Source organism: Physeter macrocephalus, chromosome 15, assembly GCF_002837175.3.
Source record: "Physeter macrocephalus isolate SW-GA chromosome 15, ASM283717v5, whole genome shotgun sequence".
Lineage (NCBI taxonomy): Eukaryota > Metazoa > Chordata > Mammalia > Artiodactyla > Physeteridae > Physeter > Physeter macrocephalus.
In genome coordinates this window covers 78,090,702-78,116,455 of record NC_041228.1, presented here as the reverse complement: position 1 = coordinate 78,116,455, position 25,754 = coordinate 78,090,702, and the positions used below count along the sequence as shown (strand labels likewise).

The following is a 25,754-nucleotide window of genomic DNA, read 5'->3' as shown; positions in this document are numbered from 1 at the left end:
GCTGCGCGGCATGTGGGATCCTCCCGGACCGGGGCGCGAACCCGGTTCCCCCGCATCGGCAGGCGGATGCGCAACCACTGCGCCACCAGGGAAGCCCCGATAATCTGATTTTAAACACATATTTTGATATATTTATATCTGGTACAGATTCTGAAACTTTTACCATTCAAACAGGTGCTGAAAAAAGTTCTTTGATATGAATGCCTATACCTATGACTTAATATCTATGAAAATATTACTAAATAATTTTATGCATTCATATTTTGCCAAAATCTTTCTCTTTGTAGACCAAATAAATCCAAGTAAATACATAAATAAATTTTAGTGGCAGGAAGAATTACATCCAAAGCAGTCTGCTCTCAGCAAAATTCACATCTAGCTACTTCGTGTTATATCCACTAGGGTTTATTATAAGATGTTGGCAACAAGAAAACCATGTTAGGAAATATGAAGAAAAGGCTAACAGTATTTTCTGGAAAGGACAGCTGGTTGATCTTTGCAGAGGAGAGTCTGTGGGGTCTGTGAGTAATTTTAATGTTATCTCCATGTTATTTAAATATAATTTTTATATTAAATTTCCTGTTACCCCTTTGCTCTTTTATTTTGACTTCAGCATTTGTTTGTTTTAAAAAAAGACCTCACTAATATATGGAAACAATTAAGTTCTACTGTAAATTTAGAATGGAAATAGTAGTCCTGGGGGCAGTTGGATGGCTCTGGAGTAGCAGGCCTCTCCTGAACGCCCGCCCCCTCCCCAGCCAGTGGGATAGCGTTCCGGCCTGCATCCCTGAGGCCCAAGATGCATCTTTGTTTAGTTCTCTAGCGTGATAAGAGCCAGCTTTGCGGGTCTAGCATCTGACTGCACTCTTTACAATCTGTACGCAGATTTAAATCAAGGCACAAGAATTATGGGGTCTCGGGACCTCCCTGGCGGTCCAGTGGTTAGGACTCCGCATTTCCACTGCAGGGGGCACGGGTTCAATCCTTGGTCAGGGAATTAAGATCCTGCATGCCGTGCAGCGAGGCCAAAAAAAAAAGAAAAAGAATTATGGGGTCTAGTTTACAACAAGCTAGAATTTATCAAATTCTCATTAGAGCTAAGTTTCCGCTAAAGCAAGTAAGTTATTTCTAGACCTTTAAATGACTTGGAAGTTCTGTACTGTTCTTTTGGCAAAATGAAGTACTTATTAACAAAAACAACTGAACAGCATACCAGACCAGGTGGAACAAATGTGGGTTAAAGGAGGGTGAATACAATGGCACGAAGAGGTATGAAAAAAGTATGCAAAATCTAATAACATGCATAACTCACCTGTTTGTGGTAAACACGTCTCATAAACTAACCCCCAAAAGACGTATTATTTTTTCCCTTATCTTCTAATGATCTGTTCAAAATCACGAAGGAAATAAAACTATAAATTCTAACTTAGATAGAGCACATATTTGTTAAAATATATCAAAAGTAGTCTGAGAATCAGGAGACTGCATAGAGGTGAGTTTTTAATGGAAACTGGTCCTTTATGAGCCTTTCATGCATCCCTTAGGATGGGGGTTCTATTCCTAAATCCCTGCGTCTGACTGCCTTATGCGGTCTCACAAAAGGAGAATCGAATGGCTGTGGTTCCCTACAAAGAGTCCAAAATGCATAACCGTTAAACGTTTCAATCCATTTCAGTTTTAGATCTGCTTGTTCAGCACACTAGCCATCGAACACTTCATGCCGAGGGCGTGGGGACCTAAAACTCAGGAGATACTTTGGTGCAAATTGTAGAAAACCAAAACCTTGAGGAACAGAGATCCTGTCACACCCCCTCCTAGGAACAGCAGACAAAAACGTCCCGTCGGCCCGGCCGCCGGGAACTGGCTTGGGAACACGAAGGCAGTATGGAACCAAGGTGACCGTGTGCTGGCGTGTCCCTTAGCCCGTTCTGATCAGCAGCAGACCACCGATGGGCGTCCAAAAACAACCGCAGTCTGTCTGACCGTAGCCTGTGCACGGCTGTGGTGCGAAGGGTGAGGCTGTGCGGGTGTCGAGAGGGACCCGTGACCGGAGCCAGACAGCCTGCGCGGGGACAGCTCCACAGAGTAAGTGGAGGGAGGTGTGGTTTACTGCTACCTTTGCTCATTTAGACCGGGAGGAAGCTGTGCATTCGTTGGAGATTGTTAGGGGAAAAAGCAGGCTCTGATGAAGAGTTGAGGTTTTATTCTGGTGTCATGTTATTACCATTGACGGCCACAGGAGGGGACTAACAAAGTCTGGATTCTATTTTAAAACAGTAACTATTTTAGGCCTTGAGGGCCATGTGGTGTCTATTGCAACTACTCATCTCTGCCACTGTAGCCAAAAATCTGGGGGACAGAGCAAAGGGAGATGCATTTTGGAGGGTGAGCAGTGGGTTTGGAGAGAAGGGCGCAAGCTTACCACTGAGTGAGGTGAAAAGAAGAGTCTAGGTGACTCCTGGGATGTGAGTGGATGGGGCACGGCGGAGGGACTTGAAGCAGACAGGGGAGGAAGCGGCCGGGGCGGGGATGGGACTTGAGTCCGTTTAGATGCTGGAGTCTGAGACATCCACGAGAGCTCCAGTTGTGATGCCAGGGGACAGCTGGATTGGAGTGTTTTGAAAGCAGGGGCTGGCGGGGGGCTAGAGGCAGAGAAGTGAGTCTGTGCTGTGGTGCTAAACTTCGGGGGCTCGTGGCGGGAAATTCTTGAGCCTAATCAATGGCTATTTCTGCCATGGAACCTGCACGTCCTTTCTCACACTGTAAACAGTCTGCTGAGCATTTCTGTGTATTTATTACAGCTAACTAAGGCCCATGTCCAAAGCCAGACCACGGCCTGTCATTCTATGGTCTGTGCACTAAGAAAGGTTTTTATATTTTTCAACATTGTTTATTTACTTATTTTATATATATATAGAGAGAGAGACAGAGATTGCTTTTGAGGAACTGGCTCACAAAACTTGATGGAGTGGGCCTGCAGGCTGGGGACACAGGGAAAAGTGGCAGCTCTGGCAGGCTCCCTCCTTGCTGGGCGGGGAGGAGGGTGTCAGTAACTCAGGAACGCCAAATGGAAGGAGTCTGAGGGCAAGGCCTGCGGGAGGGGCGAGGAGCTGCCCCCCTCCCTGGGTGTCCCACCCTCCCAGCTCCTCCAGGTGTTCACCAACGCGGAAGCTCAGTAGTTCTTAGCTTTCTTAATCGTTGGGGGAAGGAAATCGAAGAAGAGTAACACTTTTGTGACACAGAAATTTTATGCAATTCGAATTTCAGTGTCCATAAATAAGGTTTTATTGACACCCAGCCCCACGCGTTCATGTGTGTGATGTCTGTGACAGTTTCGGGGCTGATGGGGCAGTTGACGGCTGTAATGAGCCCACGGTGGCTACCGTATCTACTCTCCGGTGCCTTACAGAATATGTGTGCCTGCCTCTGATCTGTAACCTAGATGTCAGTGTGGAGTACTACCAGGTTCTTGTAGGAAACCGCCTGTGTGAAAGTAAGTTCAACCGATAACAATGACATTTCTTAGAAAAATAATGTACTCTCAAGGAAAAAAAAAGTAAAAATTCAGAAGGACAGACCAAAGATCCAATTAAAGATAATCTCCTATAGGAAATAAAATCAAAGGATCTAACTTAAGTTTCCTTTTGGTATCCACCATTTCACATGCTAACAGGAAAATTTAATGACAGTTAACAAGCCCCAAAAGTACCAGTGAAGAAGGGCCAGAGGGAAGTGATACACACAGAGGTTTTGGGGATGAGAGCTCAGATGCTGAAGGCTTTTAGGGATTCAAATCACTCACGCCCTAAAAGCTTTAAATAGGATGGGAGCTGGGTATCTCATATCATGTATAATAGGATCATCGTCACAGATGAAAATTCTAACTAATAATGTACGTGAGGCAAAGTCTGAAGAGCCCAGCGCTACCATTCTGTAAGGATCATGGAGAATGTTCTGTGGGGAAAAGTAGAATCTGTGAAAAAAGAGACAAAGAGACAAAACTTGCCCAGGCAGACCTGAAAAGAGTAGAAAAGGCTAGTTAGTTACTTCTGAACACGCCTTTTTTTTTTTTTTTTTTTTTTTTTTTTTTTTTGTGGTATGCGGACCTCCCTCTGTTGTGGCCTCTCCCGTTGCGGAGCACAGGCTCCGGACGCGCAGGCCCAGCGGCCATGGCTCACGGGCCCAGCCGCTCCGCGGCACGCGGGATCCTCCCGGACCGGGGCGCGAACCCGGTTCCCCTGCATCGGCAGGTGGACGCGCAACCACTGCGCCACCAGGGAAGCCCTGAACACGCCTTTTTGTACCTTTTTATTATCCTTAATTTGCGTATACATGAATACATTTCATAACCCATCTGCTGTAACTGGTGGAAAAGAAGTTCTTCAACCAACAAATACTCATCCAGGCCTGGTGTGTGTGAGATTTGTGTCAGCAAACACAGCGTGAGTCGGAGGCACCCCAGCAGGCTGGACCAGAGCGCAGTGGGCTGTACGAGCGCCGGCTGAGTTCCTTCTCCCACCTGTGAGAAGGAAAGGACGCCTCATCCATAAGAGTTTCCATAGCTCCAGCTCATAATTTAGCATAGGAAGCTTCATTATAAATGTTATTTATTAAAGACAGTTTAAGGACTTACCGTAGTCTTCTACATTAAATGTCATCAGTAAGTACTAAGTCAGAGGAATAATTATGGCATTGGATTAGCGCTTCATGGTTTCAGAGGCCTTTCATGTACATTCTCTCATTTACTACTTTTATCAAATCTCAGTGTAGCTCATATCATACAAATGAGGAGGTGGGGGGCCTAGAAAGGTGAGGGAATTTGGTCCAGGCCTCACAAGTGCAAAGGTCAGACTGGAAGGACCTCTGACTTGAAAGCCCACGATGGCTTTTCCTACATTCCCACTACACGGACTTTTTAAAATTCTTGATCGATTGCTCATGTTTTCCAGCGATCCTTCTGTAAGTGCCAGCTGTGGGCTGGAAGCCCGAGACATGCAGGAGCCCCAGTTAAACCCCCTTGGGCCTCTCTGATCCTGCTCAGCGCAGGGCTGCTCGTCCCGCGATCGGACCTCATCAGGTGCCCCTCCACCATGCCCACTGGGACCCAGTCAGTCATCAGCAAGACGCCCCTAGTTCTCCACGTTGTCCCCCGATGTCCCTCCCCTCTTGTCTCTCCCTGAAGTGTGGCAACTTTTCCGAGGACAGCGCCTCTCCCACGGCCCTGGTCATCGGGGGCACTTTTCTGCTGAAATTGCACCACTTAACATCCACTCCTGGAAGTCAGATGGGTGTCTCTTTGCTCATGGTGCAATTTCCAAGACAATTCCTCACTGGCTTCTCCCAAAACCCTCCCTCTCGGGTCTGACACGGACACAACATGAGGAACCTTGAAGACGTGATGCTAAGTGACGTAGGCCAGTCACAAAAAGACACATATTGCACGATTCTTCTTATCTGAGGAACCTAGAAGAGTCACATTCACAGAGACAGGGAGTAGAGCAGTGGGTGCCAGGGGCTGGGGGAGGGGGGGGTCAGTGTTTAATGGGGACAGAGTTTCAGTTTGGGAAGAAGAAACGCTCTGGAGGTGGATGGAGGTGAGGGCTGGAAAACAGGCAATGCGCTTAGCGCCACTGAGCCGGACACCTAAAAATGGTTAAAGTGGTGTGTTTTCTGTCACGTGCATTTGCCGCAATAAAGAAAACACTTCTTCGGAATGCATGTCCTAGGCCGAGCCCTCAGTACCGCTCCCTCCAGTAGCTGCTCGCCCTCTGGTCCCTGCCCCTCGCCTCGAAGACTCCAGCGTGCGGCCATCATTTCCTCTCCAGCGCCGGTCCTGGCATCATTCTCCTATTTCTTCAGCATCCTTGTCAATGACCTGTGCTGTACCCTGGTCTCCCGGCGCCTCGATTTCTCGACCCCGGAAGTCCACTGCCCTCCCCCACGTCAGCCCCCACCTCAGCCATCCCTGGAGTCGGCGAGGACCGCCCGCGCCTCCTGGGAAACCTCAACCTCGGACCCCATCCCCGCGCCATGACCGCACCGCCCTTCCCGCACGCTCGCCCGCTCCGATCCTTTCCTCCACAAGCTCCCTGGTCTCTGAGGCCTCCGGCCCATTCCCCCCTCCCTGGCCCTCACCTGTGCTCACCTGTCCTCGCCTGTGCTCACCTGTCCTCAGCAGCCTCCATCCTTCCTCCTCCTCCGCACTTCCCGCGTGGTCCAGGGACTTGGCCATCTCATCTGCGGTTGCAGTTCCTTCCTAGAAGCCTCACGCCCCACACGCCGTGTCACAGTCCTCTCCTCAGGTGCCCCCTCCTCAGAGACCCCCCGCTCTTCAGAGACCCCGACCGTGACTGTCGTCCCCACGTCATGCTCTAGGGTCTCAACCATTTCCCATCTTGGCAACACTTCTCGGACCCGGAGTTCTCCAACCTATTCGTTTTCATGGCTTGTGTCTGTTTCTCTCGCTGGAACCCTTGGCAGAAACTGTCTGGTTCACCCCCGTGGTCCAGCGCCTGCAGCGCTGATGCATACGGGGTGCTCGGTACACGTTTGGGATCAGTTCAACAGGAGAACGCAAGTCGTACTGTTAACCTCTTTACGCTAGATTTATAACTGGGTCGCTCTTTACCTGAACCTCCTGAGAAGCCATCAAACAAAGACTTGGCGTATTTTCAACATTTGGGAAACCATGAAACGGAGCAGCCAGGAAGGATGTTTAGAAGGGATCCCCTCTGCCATTCCTCCTGATGTCTTGCTGACAGTATCCCAGGATGCTGGACAATACGAAAGTCCTTTGCAATAAGCGTGATTGTGCCTATTGGACGCCAGATTTAGGCAAAGAACTGTGTAGGATTTCTGCATCAAACAGACACCGCCTCAGTCATTATTCTTTGAAAGCTTCCTCCTCCTAATGCTTTCCAGTTCTGTGACACAAGGGTCAAAAAATACTGGGAGGACGAGGAAAACACCTTGCAGCGGAGGAGAATCACGAAGGAACACCTAAATAGGAGAGAGGGGCAGGCAGGCATCTGGAGTCCGTCGTGCATGCTTCGAGTGGGAGGGCTTCCCAGGTCCGTGTTCACTACCCCGTGGTCCCTGCGAGGCTCATGCGGTCAGTGCCCTGGCCGGGGACAGGTATCCCGGTGATTATAAAAGCGGGGTCGCCCCCCTTCTTCCATTACCCTGTCTCCTGCTAGCCTTTCCCGATTGCGTTTTTAGCTTTCTTTAAAATGATGCCCTACAAATAGAAAAGCGCACATATGGTTTGGTACATTTTCACAAACCAAACACGCTGTGTAACGAACGCCCGCACTGTACAACAGCACGTTACCAGCTCCCTGAACTCCCTCGTCAAGGCAAGCACTCTTCTGACTTCCCCAAATCAGAGAACAGCTTTGCCAGGGTCTGTGTTCTCTGTAAATATATAGAGAATATACAGATTATCATTTTAACCTTGGCTACATCTGCACTCCAGCAAGCCACCTTCCACAACGGTTAGGTCCCTGAGCCATAGCACACAAGAAACTGCGAGAAGCAAACCATAGCCCCGACTGGCTTCTGCCTGTGACGTTGGCAAGTCTGTAACGCGATGACCCAGGCTGACAACGTGGCCGTCTCCGTGCTTCTTCAGAGCCCAAGCCAGAGCAGCATCAGGCAGCCTGTCTCTCTGTCCCTCAGCCTTCCCTTCTCAGCTGTCCAAAATGAAAATGTATTTCCCAAGCCAAAGCACATTCATCCAAAGGCCAGCTTCCTCCCTGACAAGTCTCACCACCTACAATGATGCTTCAGAAGGCAGAGTAAAAAAGAAAAACCACAACTAGAGAAAGCCCTTGCACAGAAATGAAGACCCAACACAGCCATAAATTAATTAATTAATTAATTTAAAAAAGAAAAAAGAAAAACCTCAGAGGGAGAAAGGACATCCTTGCACAGTTTAACCCGTTTTCTAGTGACCCGGGGCAACCAAAGAGGCAGAGTGATTGATATGGAGCCTTCCTTCCTAATCCAAGGCCCTGCGATGTGGACCCGGGCCGCGGCACGTGGAGAGAGAACGGGGGGCAGACGGGAGGGACATCCAGGAGACAGATGTCATCTGGTTTTGCCGTGAATTGGAAGTTGAGGGTAACTTCAACTAGACAGATAGTAACGCTGCTCACCAAGGTAGAAGGAGGGAGAGGATGGGTGCGTTTGCCCGAGGAATGATAAGTTCCATCTTAGACATTAATTTTTCCGTGTTGCAGATATTTTGTCCTGTTTTTTCTGTAATTTGCAATGATGGCTCAGAAATTCTTCTTGGAGAGCCTATTCCTTGCTTTACTTTATTTCATTGAAATACTAAAAAGCTAGCAGAAATTCTTACCCAAACCTGAGAATTCACATTCTTTAGCGACTTGAAAATTGCCTGAAACAGCCCCACAGCAAAGATTTAGTAAGTGTGCAGTTCTTTTCAGAGGTGCCCTGGGCTAAGCGGTCATCGGGAAGGCGGCCACCCACAGTCTCCTTGAGAAACTCCCATGGCCTCCTGGGGTACGGAAAGCCCATGGTCAAGATTTCGATCACTACTTGGTAAAATACTCTGTAATTGTGGATTGGTATTAAGAAAGAACAAGTAAAAGCATGCATAATTTATTAATTTCCTTCCAATCATACTTTCTTATTATTTCTAATAATTCCCGAAGGCAGTTGTAAAAGTTGAGTTATACAGTATGTTCATTTAGTAACAACAGAAGAAAAAGACATTACTGTCATAGTCTTAAAACCTTTGGCGGTTCAAGTTACAAACTTGGCGACGGCGAGATCAACAAAATAGTAAAGATTTCCATTCAAAGTCACTGAAAAACAGATGGCCACATACGTCAGTAGTTTTTTAAAAGCTAAGGACATGTGTAAGCATCCATCTGGGAGTAATCATAATTCTAAAAAGTCTATTGTTGTTATTAAGCTTTCGGTTGACTTCCCTGACTCGGACAGTGAACCAGCTTTTTCTTAAAATAGTCCCGAAATTATTCAGACAATAAAACCAAAGGAGAAAATTTTGAGAACTCATGGTTTTGCACCGAGCAAGAGTGAAGCTCTCTCCCTCTAAAACCCACCAGCTACTAAAAGCTTAGCTTTCTGTGTCGTATGAAGTGGAAGACGCGGCTTTGATTTGATTTTTGGTCTATTTGTGCTGAAGCTACTGCAAGTAGTTCCAGCTCGTCCTTAATATTTCATGAGCCAGAGTGAGTTGGATTTTTTCTGGTGCTGAGTGTGCCACAGGCCAACCTGCCAGCGTTCTCAAACTTAAAACCCGCTGACTTCAAGGTCCCACGAAACAGTAGAAACATTGCTATTGACTGGATTCATTTCACTTCCCAGCTGCTAATAACAGGTGGGAGTGTTGAGCAGGCAGAGGGCCTGTTTGTGACTTAATTGGCTTCAGGGCATCGGTGTTTATGCCTGGAGCATGTGATTCAGAGGAAGATGTATTCACCTGCGGCTGTTTTCAGAGGGAGCGTTCAGCAGTGAAAGCTTCCCTGCTGCTTTTTCAGCTGGTCTGTTTTTCAAACTCCATTGTGTAGATTCTTTTTTAATTTTATTGAAGTAGAGTTGATTTACTATGCTGTGTTAATGTCTGCTGTACAGCAAAGTGATTCAGTTATACATGTATATATATTCTTTTTCCTATTCTTTTCCATTATGGTTTATCAGAGGATATTGAATAGAGTTCCCTGTGCTGTACAGTAGGACCTTGTTGTTTCTCCATCGTGTAGATTCTTTTCTTTTTTTTTCTTTTTTTTTTTTTTTGGCCGCGCCGTGTAGCATGTGGGATCTTAGTTCCCTGACCGGGGATGGAACCCGCACCCCCTGCATTGGAAGCGTGGAGTCTTACCCACTGGACCTCCAGGGAAGTCCCCATTGTGTAGATTCTTGAATGAAAGAGAAACAGCAGCCAAAAAAGACTTCCTGTCGGATTCATCAGCCTCAAAGCCCCTCATCCTCAGAAATAGCTCCCATCTGGGTTCTGGACGCGTCGTGCTCAGCACACCAGATTGGCCCTCCTCCCTCGCGAACAAGTGCCTTTTAACAATCCCTTCCCCGGCCTGTGCCCTGGATTCCTTCCGGCCCTACCGGGGTTGAGGGGCTTGTGCTGAGAGGGACCTGGATCATAGCTTCCTCCACCCCCGCCCCCGGGGTGAGCACCAGACCCCAAGGAGAACCTGCAGGAGGCCCACCCAACCCTCCACCACGTCCCCACCACCACCGAGCACACCCTGGATGTGCTCGCCCTGCAGGCGGGGTCAGTGCAGAGCCTATAACTAACGTGAATCTGTGAAAAAATCATCTTTTGCATCCAGAGGGGAAGTATGTTAGAAAAAGCTTTCCCAGGCTGGGGGAAGTATGTTAGAAAAAGCTTTCCCAGGCTGGGAAAAGTTAGAAGGTAGAAAGACCAAAAGGAGGCTAAAATTAGGAGCAAATGGGGCTAAATGCTCAGAAACATTACTTCAGAGAACAAGGAAATGAGAGTGTCTCTGGAGGATGCTGTGCAGAGAATATTCCTGGAAGAGCGTTCTTTTGATGCCCGTTGGTACCAGTCAAGGGAAGCTCAGAGAACAGCAAGAGAAAAATGAACAGACGTGGCTCTGGAGGAAAGGAGCTTTGTTCCTAATACGGAGCAGCAACAAAGACCCGGTCGTTTGAACAGGCTCCAAAAAATATCGGGAGGGATCTTTATAGGGCGAGACTGAAGAAATAAGGTAAAGTTACCGCCCTAGCATAGTGCTGTGAGAGGAGGTTGGATACTTAAGGTCCGGGAGGGAGATTCTCCTTCATTGAGCATAGATAGTAAACTTTTCTAAAGAGAAACTTCTTATCAACTCTTGGATTACCCTGAAGTGATGTTTGTGTAGGAAAAGGCAGAATAAAAACTTGATTCTCTGTCCTTATTCACCAGTTTTCAAAATCAGTTGATTCCCTAACATTTTCTGAAAGTAACAGTGAGTGTTTTAGTATCACTATGAAATCACGGGTTTACACACATGTGATGTTTCAGTTCATTGCAGTTAATATTCTTATTGATACTTAAACTTTCTCATACTTCACAGGGGCAGCCTTGTTTATATTTGCTCATGGCTCTGAAGTTTAGCATTTTTATATAAGCAAATCTGCCAATCTTTTGTGGTCTCTGAGGGGAACAGCAGTTACATTATGATACATCTAGGCATCTAAACTATGAGATACTAGCCAACTATTGAATGAATGAGATAGAGCTACATGTACTGTCCAGGAAGATTTCTGAGACATTTTTAAAGTAAAAAATGTAAGGCACAGGGTCACACATAGCATCCAAGGCCATTTAGATGAGCATACTAAAACTATGTTTTAAACTAAAGTTAATTACACGTTCTTCATTTCATAGAAGTGGTCCTGGAAAGAATCACATCAAACCTTAAAGCTGGTTATTTCTGGAGGTGGGAGGAGGATTGGAAGGTTCAGAGGAGCTGTGATTTCTCTGTGTACCTCTGTGTTCCGGATAGAAGCCTAGTTGAATGTTCACCAGCATGTATTCATGTTTTGTTGGGGATTTTTGTTTGTTTTTTAAAAATTAGTTTTATTATTTTCAAGCTCAGGTTTAAATTAATATTTTGCCTTTGATGAAATCTTATATCTGCAATTTCATTTGCAAATGGTTTCTGCATTTTGGGCCAAAAGAAATGAAAAAACTGATCGGAATGTCTAAAGACCTAAGTGCATGTTAACGTTTGTAAAAATATCATATTAAGTGAAGTAAGTTAGACAAATATCATATGATATCACTTATATGTGGAATCTAAAAAAGAGTGATACAAATGGACTTATTATTTACAAAATAGAAATAGACTCACAGACATAGAAAACAAACTTATGGTTACCAAAGGGGATGGGGTGAGATAAATTAGGAGTTTGGGGAGCTTCCCTGGTGGCGCAGTGGTTGAGAGTCCGCCTGCCGATGCAGGGGAACCGGGTTCGCGCCCCGGTCTGGGAGGATCCCACGTGCCGCGGAGCGGCTGGGCCCGTGAGCCATGGCCGCTGAGCCTGCGCGTCCGGAGCCTGTGCTCCGCAACGGGAGAGGCCACGGCAGAGGGAGGCCCCCATACCACAAAAAAAAAAAAAAAAGAAAACAGGATTTCTATCTGGAGAAATTAATTGAGTGCTGTCCTCACTGTACATGACATCTCACCAATCATCTCATGATGCTCTGTCAACATAGAATTTTGATTAATCAATATAGCTCTTATAATGCAAATTGTTTATGATTTTAAATAGTAGGATATATTGAATGGAGAATACAGTGATTTAATAAATATTTTATATTTATCAAACTCAGAAAATTTTGAGATGAAGTTTCATTTAAAGATGGAGCAGAGTAAGTACAGCTAGATATTGCAATAGTGTATATGTGTGACACTGAAGCCCATATATAAGCTTGATCTGTAAATCAATAAATGCAAAGAAAATAAACTTTGGTTAAAACAGTTATAGCTAATCTAAATTAACCTCAAAATTCGACAATGAAACATATGAATTTGTGACAAACATCCTGAATTTTTTAAAATGCATCGCATTTGTAACAGTATCAAAATAATCTAAAGTCAGAACACTTTTTCTGGGTATAATTATATAATTATTATAATTCTCTACCTTAACAGATGACAATTTTAGAAAACTCTAAGTACAGTTTCTAGTATATGTACTAAAATAAAATGTAACAGATAGACAACTCATCATAGTATAAGTAACACATTCAAATTTAGTAATTTATTTTCCAGGTGGAAACCAGGCTTCTTGGAAGACTTCAAACTATGCCAAATGGTCTGATTAATTAGGAGTTTGGGATTAACATATACACACTACTATGTATAAAATAGATAACCAACAAGGACCTACCTTATAGCACAGGGAACTATAGTCAATATCTTGTAATACCTATAATGGAAAAGAATCTGAAATATATATATATCTGAATGACTTTGCTGTATACTTGAAACTAACACAACATTGTAAATTAACTATACTTCAGTTTTTAAAAATGGTTTAAATTTTTTTTTAAGTAAAAGATAAAAAAATAAAAATATGTGCAGTCTCAAGGGAAACAGCATAATGTATTGGAGAGAAAGAATGACTCTCTGTGTGTGTTTGTGAATTCTAATCCCACATATGCTATATCAACTAGCCATGTGTCTGTGGACAAGTCACTTTAGCTCCTTTGGCCTAAAAATTAAGTAGATTAGATCATGTTCAGGTAAAAGTAAGCATCATAACTGGAACTATTATCACATTAGTGTATTTTTAAATGCACGTGTCTGCACTGAGCTATCAAATTTCTGAAAGAGTCCCTTGGACTGACAGGCTGGTATGAAGAAAGAGCATTGGCTGAGGGCTCGGTGACCTGGGCTACAGGTCATCTGTGTCACCTCAGGGGGTGAGTTCAGCCTCTTTAAGCCTTGGTTTCTTTACTGAAAAGAGGAATTAATAACTGTCTTTCCTGGCTAAGGAAATTGTGGGGAGGAAGGAATTAGGTGATACATATAAAAGTCTCTTGTGATCTGTAAAACCCCCCAAAATATAAGCATTATTCTCTTAATTAGCCTTGAAAACTGCTCAACCAATCACACCTTTCAGGTGGGATGTTAATGGAACGACCTTTTCTATATATGGTACAGTAAAACTCTTTAGCACAGCAGAAGTACAGTCATTATTTTATATGAGGTATGATGTTAAACAAAGCATCTGTTTTTGTTTGAAGTGTTCATTCATTCAGCCAACCTCTTCTTACCATCCACTCTTCTAAGCACAGAGGTTCCAGCCCTTCTGTGCTCGCTTCAGTGTGATGACTGAACCCACCCATAGAAGGGATAAGAGAATCCCTTAAGATGGTATTAGACTCTACTTTTCTACCTCTGTTTTCATTTCTCGAATAAATGAACAGATAATCTGGGTATACCCAAACACAATAGAAACAAATCATTACTCGAGAAGCAAAGCATCTGGGTTGTGCCTTTGTCTTTTCTGAGACACTTAAGTTGGAGAAACCTAATTCACTCCGGTGTGGGCAGTAGACCACGTGTCCTAATGTGAAAAGAACCTCAGTGCTTTGTCAGGTGAAAAAGAGAGGCACGGGGTGGTGTGTATACTATGCTCCCATTTTCTTAAAAGTGTATAAATGTGTGTAGCTATCTGGAAGGACATACAAAAAACAGATAATGATGTTTTCCTCTAGGAGTTTTCATAGCAAATCCTTCAGTATTGTCTGGTTTTTCCTACCATGGGCGTGTGTTATTTTCATTTTTAAAATGACTTTTAATATAACATCATTAATAAAGTATCACCTTGTTTCATCAGCTCAGCTCTAGATTAAAGTAGCCAGTCATCTGGACGCGAAGGGGGATGCTTCATTCTGGAAAGAAGCATTAAAATGGCTTCACAGGAGCCCCTGACTATGTTAGACGTTGTCGTGGGTTAAATTGTATCCCCCGCAAAATATGTTGAAGTCAAATATGGCTGAATGTTCGTGTCCCCCCCACAAAATCCATAGGTTGAAATCCTAACCCCTAAAGATGATGGTATTAGTCGGTGGAGACCTTGGGAGCCCTCATGAATGGGATGGATGCTCTCATAAAAGAGGCTCCAGAGAGATCCCTAGTCCCCTTCACTTTGTGAGGACACAGCAGGAAGGTGCCAGCTCTGAACCACCAGGAAGAGTGCCCTCGCCAGACTGTGACCTGCTGGCTCCCTGATCTCAGACTTCCAGCCTCCAGAACTGTGAGAAGTAAATATCTATTGTTTATAAGCCCCCAGTCTGTGGTCTTTTGTTATGGCAGCCCGATCGGGCTAAGACAAAGTCCTAACCCTGGTACTTGTAAATGTGGCCTTATTTGGAAAAAGGGCTTTTGCAGATGTAATCAAGTGAAGATGAGGTCATACTGGATTAGGATATCTTTATAAAGAGAGACAGCTCGGGACACACAGAGGAATTTCTCCTCTCAAATTTCCTTATGTTCTGGCTTAACTCTTTCAGAGCCCATCATGTCCTACTGATGATAAGATTGTGTTTCTAAAGGTCACTGAGGATGGTTTTGAATGTATGTCCTTTAAGGTTCTTGGTTCTCCTTCATCAGGATCTTGTCTATGATTCTACACCTTATGGAACATGGATTCAGGTCTCAGGCCCTTCTAAGAGATAAGATTTTTTTCACACAATACTTGATGTTTCCTCATATTCCCAATGTGTAATTCAATAATGGCTATTTTTAGAATTTGGAAACCATAATGAAAATAAATAGCTATTCATGGAATCCAACAACCAAGTTCAAGCTTACCAGAAAATAAGAAATAACTTTTCTGAGCTAATCATGGTCTGGTTAAAATTTTTTCTAACTAGTTACTGCTTTCAACTCCAAATTACCAGAAGATTGCGATCAAGATTAAGAATTTACCTTGGGGAACTTCCCTGGTGGCGCAGTGGTTAAGAATGCACCTGCCAGGGACTTCCCTGGTGGCACAGTGGTTAAGAATCCGCCCGCCAATGCAGGGGACACAGGTTCAAGCCCTGGTCCAGGAATATCCCACATGCCACGGACCAGCTAAGCCCGAGCGCCACAACTCCTGAGCCTGCGCTCTAGAGCCTGCGAGCCACAACTACTGAGCCCATGCACCGCAACTACTGAAGCCTGCGTGCCTAGAGCCCGTGCTTCGCAACAAGAGAAGCCACCGCAATGAGAAGCCACCACACCACAACGAAGACCCAGTGCAGCCAAAAAAAAAAAGAGAAGAATTTACCTTATTTACCTTGGCTTTTGCTTGAACTTTGAAAGAATTCTCTGGAATGCTGGGTTCCCAGGACTGCAAAAGCAATGTTTGAGTAGGATCATCTCTTAGCTAAGATCCGAATATTTAATAAACTGCCAACCTGTTTTTCCCATTTCCTCAGGCTGCCATCAATTATAGAAAATGTTTCTGAGGTCACTGACATTGGTTTTACATTCATCTAACTTCTGAGCCTCGGGATGCTCAAGCAAAGGCAGCCAGTTACTGGGGCCTCATGTATGTGGCGTGCTTGGGTCATCCCAGCAGACACTGAAATGATGGCCAGCAGTCTGTGCCAGACACACAGCAGGGGAAGAATAGAATAGCAATATCAAAGGAGCACTGATTCCACGTTACTTAGAAAAAGCAAATGGAAATGAAATGTGTGTGGAGTTCTCCCACACAATATGATGGAGGTGAAGAAAAAGATGCAAGCTAGTTTGGCTAATCAGACCACATACCAATGTCTGAAAGGATGAGCTGAACTAACATAATTGACAATGGCATATTTTTTAAATCTTGTAAATTGGTAGCATTCAGTTAATACATGTTGTTAGTCTTCACATTAGCTATGACATTTTAAAAATTAATTCTCAGACATATGTATATGTATAACTGATTCACTTTGTTATAAAGCAGAAACTAACACACCATTGTAAAGCAATTATACTCCAATAAAGATGTTAAAAAAGAAAATTAATTCTCTACAAATATTTAGTGACACTAAATATGCAACTCTCCCATAAGCAACTACCTATTTGCATTTTGAACAAGCCTGCTGTAATTTAAAGCATCTTGATCTGACAATTAAGATGACTAAAAATGAAAAGTTCCGGTAAATTTGAAAACTAGATGAAAGGGATGGATTCTTTTCAGGAAATGAAAAATACCATATTGACTCAAAGCCCGGAAGAAACTATGAAAAGAACAGAAATCAAAGAGTAAATTGAAAACATCGTCAGCAAGCCACGCCTGAAAGGTTCTAGTAATTTTACTGGCAGATTCTACATATCTTCAGGGAAAAAATAATTCTCTTAGAAAAAAACAAAGATAAATACATTTTTAAATTCCCTAAAAAATATTTCCAAACCAATTTCAGCAGTATAATCAAAGAATAATCATCTTTTAGACCCAACAAGAGTTTACTTAGGAAGGTAAGTATGATTCAACATTAAGAAATGTATTTGGGGGGCTTCCCTGGTGGCACAGTGGTTAACAATCCTCCTGCCAACACAGGGGGCACAGGTTCGAGCCCTGGTCCAGGAAGATCCCACATGCCACAGAGCAACTAAGCCTGTGCGCCACAACTACTGAGCCCACATGCCATAACTACTGAAGCCCGCACGCCTAGAGCCCGTGTTCCGCAACAAGAGAAGCCACCGCAATGAGAAGCCCGCGCACCGCAACAAAGAGTAGCCTCCGCTCGCCGCAACTAGAGAAAGCCCGCGCGCAGCAACGAAGACCCAACGCAGCCAAATTAATTAATTAATTAAATTAAAAAGAAAAAAAGAAATGCATTTGGGACTCCCCTGGTGGCCCAGTGGTCAGGTCTCTGTGCTTCCACTGCAGGGGCTCAGGTTCGATGCCTGGTCAGGGAACTAAAATCCCACACGCCACCCAGTGCGGCCAAAAAAAAAAAAAAAAGAAATGCATTAATGTGATTCACTTCATTAACTATTCAAAGAAGGAAATTCATATGATCATCTCAGAAGATCTTTTTTTTAATGCGATAGAATTTGACATTTTGGAAACTTCATTAAGGAAAATTTTCAAACATACATAAATGTAGTGAGGCTAGTATAACAAATGCCATGGTCAATGACACAACTTCAACCATTATCAACATTTTGCTTATCTTTATATTCATGTTTTATTAACATTTTTAGCTTCCTCTCAGGCTCTCATATTTCACCACTGCTCAGCAGGGCCTCGGTATCGTGACCACTCCCGCCACTAAACATTCCAACAGCTAGTGACCGAGTGAAAACCATGCCTATTAATTTAGAATTTTGAGGAACGGAGAGATGGTAGCTTGTTAGTAAATTTTATAGGAATGGCATATATTTCTGTGTCCTTGTGTATTTAAAGCTTTAAATGATTTAAGGTGTCAGAATTACTGAACCATGTATAAGAATTCCGAGAAACCATACAAGAAACTCTAATGATATTCAGAGGAAAAATTAAATAGATTCTGAGACCAAGTTGAGACTCTACAAAGATGAACTGAGACATAGAACACTGAGAAAAGAAATGAGGGGTTATAAATCAGGAAAATGGTTAACATCCCAGGACTAATCCAATACAGATGCCAAAAGAACATAACCATCAAGCATTACGGTCATGTTAGTCAACGTGGAAGAACACACCGGAGAAGCACGTTACAGCTGTAAACAGTGCAGTACCTTTTACCACAGTCTCAGCAACATACACCTCTCATTTTGTCTGATAAAAGACTTTCACATTCAAAAGGAGACAATGAGATATATATATATATAATCTTTCCAGCAACTATCAAAAAGGTATAAGTCCATCAGTACATGAGTGGATAAGGAAATTGTGGTACATCTATACAATGGAATACTGCTCAGAAATACAAAGGAATGAACAATACAACAATCACAAAATAACTACGCTGAATGAAGAAAGCCAGATAAAAAAGAGTAGATGTCATATGATTCCATTTATATAAAATTCTAGTAAATGCAAGTTAATATATAGTAAGAGAAAGCAGATCAGTGACTGTCTGGGGCCGGCAGGTACAAGAGGGAGGGATCCCAAGTGATGTGAAGAAACTTTTGAGCTTGATGATGTGGTCTTGACTGTGGTCGTGGTGTCACAAGTATATACATGTCAAAACATCACTAAACATGTGCCATTTATTGCATGTCTGCTAGACCTCAATAGAGCTGTTTTCAAAAGTGTGTAAGAACAGACTTTGATGAGATTTGCCTCTGATCTCTGAAGGCTATATTTAGTCATGAGCAACCTTGTGATGTTCTCTAAGAGTTTACTCACTAAATCATCAAGATTCTTCCAGGTAAGCTGGCACTCTGTATCCCCAGGTTCTGCATCCGTGGATTCAACCAACCTCAGATCAAAAATACTGGGAAAAACTCCAGAAAGTTCCAAAAATCAAAACTTGAATTTTGCCTTGCACTGGCAACTATTCACATGGCCTTTACATTGTATTAGGTATTACAAGTAATCTAGAGATCATTTAAAGTGTCCAGGAGGATGTGCACAGGTTATGTGCAAATACCACATCATTTTATGTAAGGGACTTGAGCATCTGTGAACTTTGGTATCCTGGGGGTCCTGGAACCAGTCCCCCATGGGTGCTGAGGGGCAACTGTATTTACAAAGAAATAGGTGTGTACGAACAAATAAAATATGTTAACTATTAAGATAGGCTGGCACAACTTATTTTATACTATGTAAGCAATATAAGAAAACTTGCTTAACTTGGTAAAGTTATCTTCTCCCAGAAACCTCCGACACACATTCACACATACAGGGAAAATACTGTCAGTCTCCTCGTTAAAGTCATGAAGAAAACAAAAGTGCCTGACGGTATTTCTACTTTGCAATATTTACCGAACTTCCTGGCCAGTGAAGTAAGACCAAGGAGAGGAAAGAGGTATATACCTTGGAAAGGGACAGAAAGTAAAGTGTGATTATTTACAGACAGTATCTAACTAGGAAACAAGAGATTCTAACAAGAGAATTAACAGAAAGACTCGTAAAACTAAGAGAAGTCAATAGAGAGGTCAGATAGAGTGTCATTAGCCTTCCTAGACTCTGAAGTAACTATTTAGAAACATGGGGCAGGGGGAGGTATTTACAACAGCAGCAAAAATTGACCTCTAAAATATTCAGGGAAAAACCTATCAAAAATATGCAGAACCTGTTTGAGGACAACTCTTGAACTGTACGTAAGAGGGTTTAAATGAATAGCTATTTCATGACCGACTGGGGGGAGACCCAGTCTTGCAAAGACGTTGAAACCCGCTGACATGACCACGTCACAATCCTTCCTTTTGAGAAGCAATGGGGATTTTGTTGTTAATGAGACAAGGTGCATCAGTATCTCTGAGAAAATAAGTTACCCGGAGCATCTTTGGCTGAAAGCATCTTTGTTGGGAGACTGTTCTGGTGTGTCCTTGCCTCTCCAATGTCCTGAACGAAGTGAAACCATTGTCAGTCTCTGGCTCCACTGAAATGCCGCGGATGCGGTGAGAACGCGATGCCAGAGGAGCCCAGCTTCTCCCCCAGGGGCATTCAAAGGGGTCCACTCAGGAGGCTGGACCACCCAGGCTGGGCGCTGTGGACGGTGTTGTAAGCATTGTCCTGGCTGTGGAGGAAGGCACAGTAAATCCCTCTGACGGGTCTCTCGTTCTGTCTTGGACCTCACATCCCAGGATGATTAAAAGACAAGGGCCTGTCCTGAGTAGCAGTTACCGTCCAAGCTCTTACCGCCCGCCGCAGGACAGGCCAGTACATCAGGAGGCGGGCTGCTGAGGCAGGGAAAAGCGACTTTATTCGGAGAGCCAGCAGACCAAGAAGTTGGTGGACTAAGGTCTCAAAGAACCATCTTCCGCAAATTAGAGTTCAGGCTTCTTTTATACTCAAAGGGGCGGGAGTAAAGTCGAGCACTTGCTGGCTCCCATCAGCCTCCGGACGGGCGGTGTGAATTCCTTCCTGCAGCCATCCACAGGTGGGCCTGGTCAGGATGTTTCTTGTGAGCTAAACAAAGGTATTTTAGCTTAACGCTCATTACCTGGGAGGCAGGGTTCTCAGAGATGGGCTGTTATGTATCATTTAAGCTTATAGGCAACATCCCTTTAGTGATGAACTTGTAATAGAACAATGGTTCTTCCATATTACACAGTCATCCCTGATAGGTACTGAAACAGATGTCATTTCTCGCAAATATTTCTCGTAAGTCCAGCGTGGTCCTAATCAGATTCCCACATGGTGTTGAGGAGCGGATTCCAAAATTCCACTGGAACTCAAACAGGCAAGAGCAGCCAAAAAGGTTTTTTGGTTTTAATTCATAACCTTTTTTTTTTTTTTTTTTTCCCTGGCTGTGCCATGGTAGCTTGTGGGATCTCAGTTCCCCGGACAGGAATTGAAGCCGGGCTACAGCAGTGAAAGCCCAGAATCCTAACCACTAGGCCACCAGGGAACTCCCTGGTTTTAATTCATGAAGAGAATTTAACTTACCCAGTATGAAAACATATAATAAAAGTATGATAATTAAAACAAAGTCCAACAGCCTATAAGGATAAGTAATAGTAGGGATAGATAGATCTAATGTTGGAATAGAATATCAAATTCAGAATTCGATTTCAAAGGTCTCTTTAAGGTTCTTTAACGCAGATTGGATGTTTTCTTTTTTACCCTACCAACAATTCAAACCATTGTATCAAAAATAAAAACGGACACAGCAATTTCTCGTCTCTTATGCTGTGTTTATATTTCTCTCCTTCAACCATTCCTGTAGTTCTCAGGCAAGGCGAGGGATGAAGCGGTTTCCGACCGCGCAATGTCCAGGGAGGAAGGCCAGGGCACCGTCCCTACAGGTGGCAGGATGGGTGTGGGTCACTGTCCTGAGCCGGGCTCGCGTCCTGGGCACCCCTGAGCAGGCCCGCACACGGGCGCGGCTCCTAGGGCTCTGCAGCTGCGATCGAGCTGGCCCTGTAACGGCCCCCCTCCTCACGATGGCCCAGCGGGGCCGGGGTTGGGGGGGGACTCGAGCTGTGAAACGCACCTGTGGTAGGTCCTCACCGCGATGTCTGAGGGATGTGATGCCAGCGTCTGTCTCCTTGACCCAACTGTGAGCGCCTTAGCACAGGACCCCCCATTCGTCGTTTCACTCCTAGAATTTATCACAGTGCTTCTAGACAGGGAATAAATGTTTGGTCAATGAATGGATTGTAAGCACCAAATTTTACCAGAATTAGCAGAAATGATCTGGAGAGAGTCACACTGCATCTTCTCAATGCTCCAAACGACAACGGAATCGGAATCTCCAGCTTCTGTGGCGCTAACTCTGCCCCCGCCCCGCTTTTGCTTTCCCTGTTGCAGCCGATGGGATCAGAACCCATGGAGATGCGAAAGCGGCAGGTGTGCGCAGCCCAAGGGCCCGCAGCCTCCGCCCCAGGCCAGCACGGAGTGGGGAACCGGGGGTCCAACGCTCGTTGCTTCTGCTGGTGCTGCTGTTGTAGCTGTTCTTGGTAAGGTTTGCGGCTTTTCATGAACGCGCTCCTGGTAGGAAAACGGTACCCTGAATGGTGCCAGTTTATGATGAATGCGGTAAGTGCTTTTAAGCAACTGCTATATGCCTGCCTCTGATGTGGGTTCTGTAAAGGACGACAACGAAAACAAACAAACCCAAGAGGAGGCTGCATCCTAGCTCTGGAGAGACATATGCAAATCCCTGAAAGCAGGCTAACTAATGGATATCAAATATCTAAAGAACAATCGAAGGCAGCTGACGATTGAATATTAATATCTGGGCAGAAAGGAGTGAGCTCAAGGCCCTCCAGTTGGTAACAAAGGCTTCATGGAGGACTTAGAATTTAATCTGGGTCTTTAAGTTTAGGGTTATGAAGGAGAATGAGCCTGCATTTTATATTCTGCTGCTTCTGTTTTATTAATATTGTTTTTTAATAAAGAAAAATGTCAAAAACTAAGCTTGACAGAGAGAGGAAAATCTGAAAATATAGGCTCACTTACTAGTAGTGGAAGATACACAATCATTGCTTTAAGAAAAGAGATACAACTTGAGCATTTGAGTCACTGTTGAAGATCTGGAGAAACAGGGCTGATTTACACCCAGAAATCACAGGAACATTAGGTTGCATTTCTGAAATCTTGGGTATGAAACGTGCTTCGTGACAGCCAAATGTGTGCATAGCTTTAGGCAATTCGATTATTGTAAATTTATTTGGGCTTGACTGCAAGTGAGACCAGACCTCACTAGCCCGTGGAGAAGAAGGAAAACGGATTTTGATCAGGGACGTAGAACCATTAGAACTGGGGGTGGGCGGGCTGGAGGCTGCAGGTGAAAAGTCCAGGACTGTTCGGGCTGCTCCTGCTTGCCTCGGGCTGGTGTTAATTTCCAAAAAGTTCCAGGCCGGTGCCTCTGAGGATGGATGTTACCCTGATGCTGGGAGGTCTGTCCATTCGGGACGGAACCCCAGACTCAAGTGGGAACATGGGGGAGAGTGGCTGACCAGAGCCGAGCAGCCTGGAGTTTAAAGTGAGCCTTCAGCCCTGACAAGGGGTCTAGAGGGCCCGGCAGGAGACGGGAGGAAAGGGCGCGTTGGCACCCCCGACGCACCGAGGTGTCCAGGACCCCCGCTAGTCGGGGAGGGGACCCACCAGGGGTGAAGAGACTGCACTGAGGCCCCTTTCCACCCTTTTACTCTGCTCGTGAGGCTTAGTGAGATGACGCCTGAGAGGTGTGCAAAGGTGTCCCTGTGCAGGAGGGATGCCGCCTGGCATTTACCTCATCCCCCCTTCCCTGCTCTGGTGCCTTGGGATGGCACAGGAGGTGGGGACCATGGCCTGAACAATGTCTGGGACTGACGGTGTATGGGCGACAGGTGGTGATGGGTCCCCGAGCAGCCTCCTCCTCCTAACGTCAACCAGGGCGAATAAAATATAAATCCGTACCTGGACGTCCTCATCACAGCCAGCACCTGTGGAGCACGTGGTATGTGTGTCTACGAAAGACAAGAGAGCAATGTCTTCAAAGTACGGGAGCAAAGTAAGAGAAAACTTAGTCAAACTATAACTCAGCAGTGTAGGTAAAATAAGTCATTTTCAGACGTACAAAGGCCAAGAGAGATAACTGCCTTCAGACCCTCCCTAAAGAACTAAGGATGTATTCAAGGGTAAAAAGGGTAAAAAGTGAACCCAGAGGGCAGTCATGGGAAACAAGTAACACTGATGAATACAAAAGAAGCAAACACAGCTGTAAAACTTGGTATTTAATTTTGTGTTAGAAAGTGTAAATCCAGAGCCATAAACAAATAACCTCATGTTAACAGTCAACAAATCAAATACCTCAGTCTTTCTTAGGAAAAAACTATAAGAACATTTTCTTTCAAAATTAATTATGCTTAGTCAGAAATGGAACATCGATTTTTCCACATCAAGGGAAGGCAATAAAAGAAATACTGGGGCTTCCCTGGTGGCGCAGTGGTTAAGAATCCGCCTGCCAGTGCAGGGGACACGGGTTCAAGCCCTGGTCTGGGAAGGTCCCACATGCTGCGGAGCAACTAAGCCCGTGCGCCACAACTACTGAGCCTGTGCTCTAGAGCCCGCAAGCCACAACTACTGAGCCCATGTGCTACAACTACTGAGCCTGCGCTCTAGAGCCCGCGAGCCACAACTACTGAAGCCCGCATGCCACAACTACTGAAGCCCGCGTGCCACAACTGCTGAGCCCGCGTGCCACAACTACTGAGCCCGCGCTCTAGAGCCCGCGTGCCACAACTACTGAAGCCCACACGCCTAGAGCCCATGCTCCGCAACAAGAGAAGCCCGCGCACCGCAACAAAGAGTAGCCCCCGCTCACCACAACTAGAGAAAGCCCTTGCACAGCAACAGAGACCCAACGCAGCCAAAACAAATTAAACATTTTTAAAAATTAAAAAAAAAATACTGAAAACTTTATCAGCATATGGCAAAGGTGGCTTTAGCAAAAGAAGGAATGAGCTATTCTATAAATACCCAGATTCCTGGCATTAGGTGACCAGCTCATCCCAGTTGCCTGGTTCGTTTCAGCATTGAAAGTCCTGTGTCCCAGAAAACCCATGAGCCCCAGACAAACTGGGAAGGTTGGTCACCCTACCTGGTATCCAAATCCATAGAAATAGATTTATATTCCTGTGTTGCATTATGTAAAAAATTAATCTCCCAAGATCAGCTCCAGATGGCTTAAAAGCCTAAACGTGAATATCCAAGAGGAAAACACAAGATAATATCTTTATGATCTTGGTGTTGGGAAGAGTTACTTTTAAAAAGAAAGAGGAGGGCTTCCCTGGTGGCGCAGTGGTTGAGAGTCCGCCTGCCGATGCAGGGGACACGGGTTCGTGCCCCGGTCTGGGAGGATCCCACATGCCGCGGAGCGGCTGGGCCCGTGAGCCACGGCCGCTGAGCCTGCGCGTCCGGAGCCTGTGCTCCGCAACGGGAGAGGCCACGACAGTGAGAGGCCCGCCTACCGCAAAAAAAAAAAAAAGAGGAAAATCTGTAAAAGGAAGAGATTCATAAATTTGGCTACATTAAAATATTAAAATGTGCTAGCAGGAAAAATAAAAACACATTTCATCCAAAGACTTGTACATGAACATTCATTGCATCATGATTCATCCTGTGAGAGGGGTCATAGCAGCATTAATCTGATTGAGAAAAACTGAAAATATCTGGATAGACGCTTTGTGGTGTAGTTATGTAATGTGACACCATCCGGCTTTTAAATGCATGTGCTTTTAAAGGAGAAAAAGCAACTTGTAAAGCAATGCATATTTACAAAGTTTGGAAATATGTGTGTATCCTTATATTTTTATTTATTTATTTATACATTTTTAGAGAGGGTAGGGTAACTGTGAATGGTAATGATAAAAAACAAAAAAATAAGTGTGGTGGTTATCTCAGGAGAAGAAAGGGGGAAATAGGTTGGGGAAAAAGTGCGTGGAAAACTTCAACTGTTCCAATATTTGATTTCCTTGATTTTTTTCACAACATGCTTTTGAGATTTATCCATGTTGAGGGTACACAGTGAGCCCATTTTTTTTTTCAGAGTGATTTTTTTTATTCGTTTACAAGGGTCCATTTTTTTTTTTTTTTTTTTTTTTGTGGTACGCGGGCCTCTCACTGCCGTGGCCTCTCCCGTTGCGGAGCGCAGGCTCCGCGGCCAT

General features: G+C 44.6%; 1 protein-coding gene across 3 annotated transcripts in view; it reads left to right on the top strand.

Moving 5' to 3' along the window:
* The window catches only part of RGS20 (regulator of G protein signaling 20), a 77,092-nt gene that overhangs the window by 35,981 nt on the left and 15,357 nt on the right, over positions 1-25,754 (top strand). For all 3 annotated transcript variants that reach the window (XM_007105247.1, XM_024127059.2, XM_024127060.1), the window contains one exon: positions 21,913-22,061. In XM_007105247.1, coding sequence (XP_007105309.1) covers positions 21,913-22,061 — 149 coding nt within the window. The remainder of the gene's footprint in view (positions 1-21,912; positions 22,062-25,754) is intronic.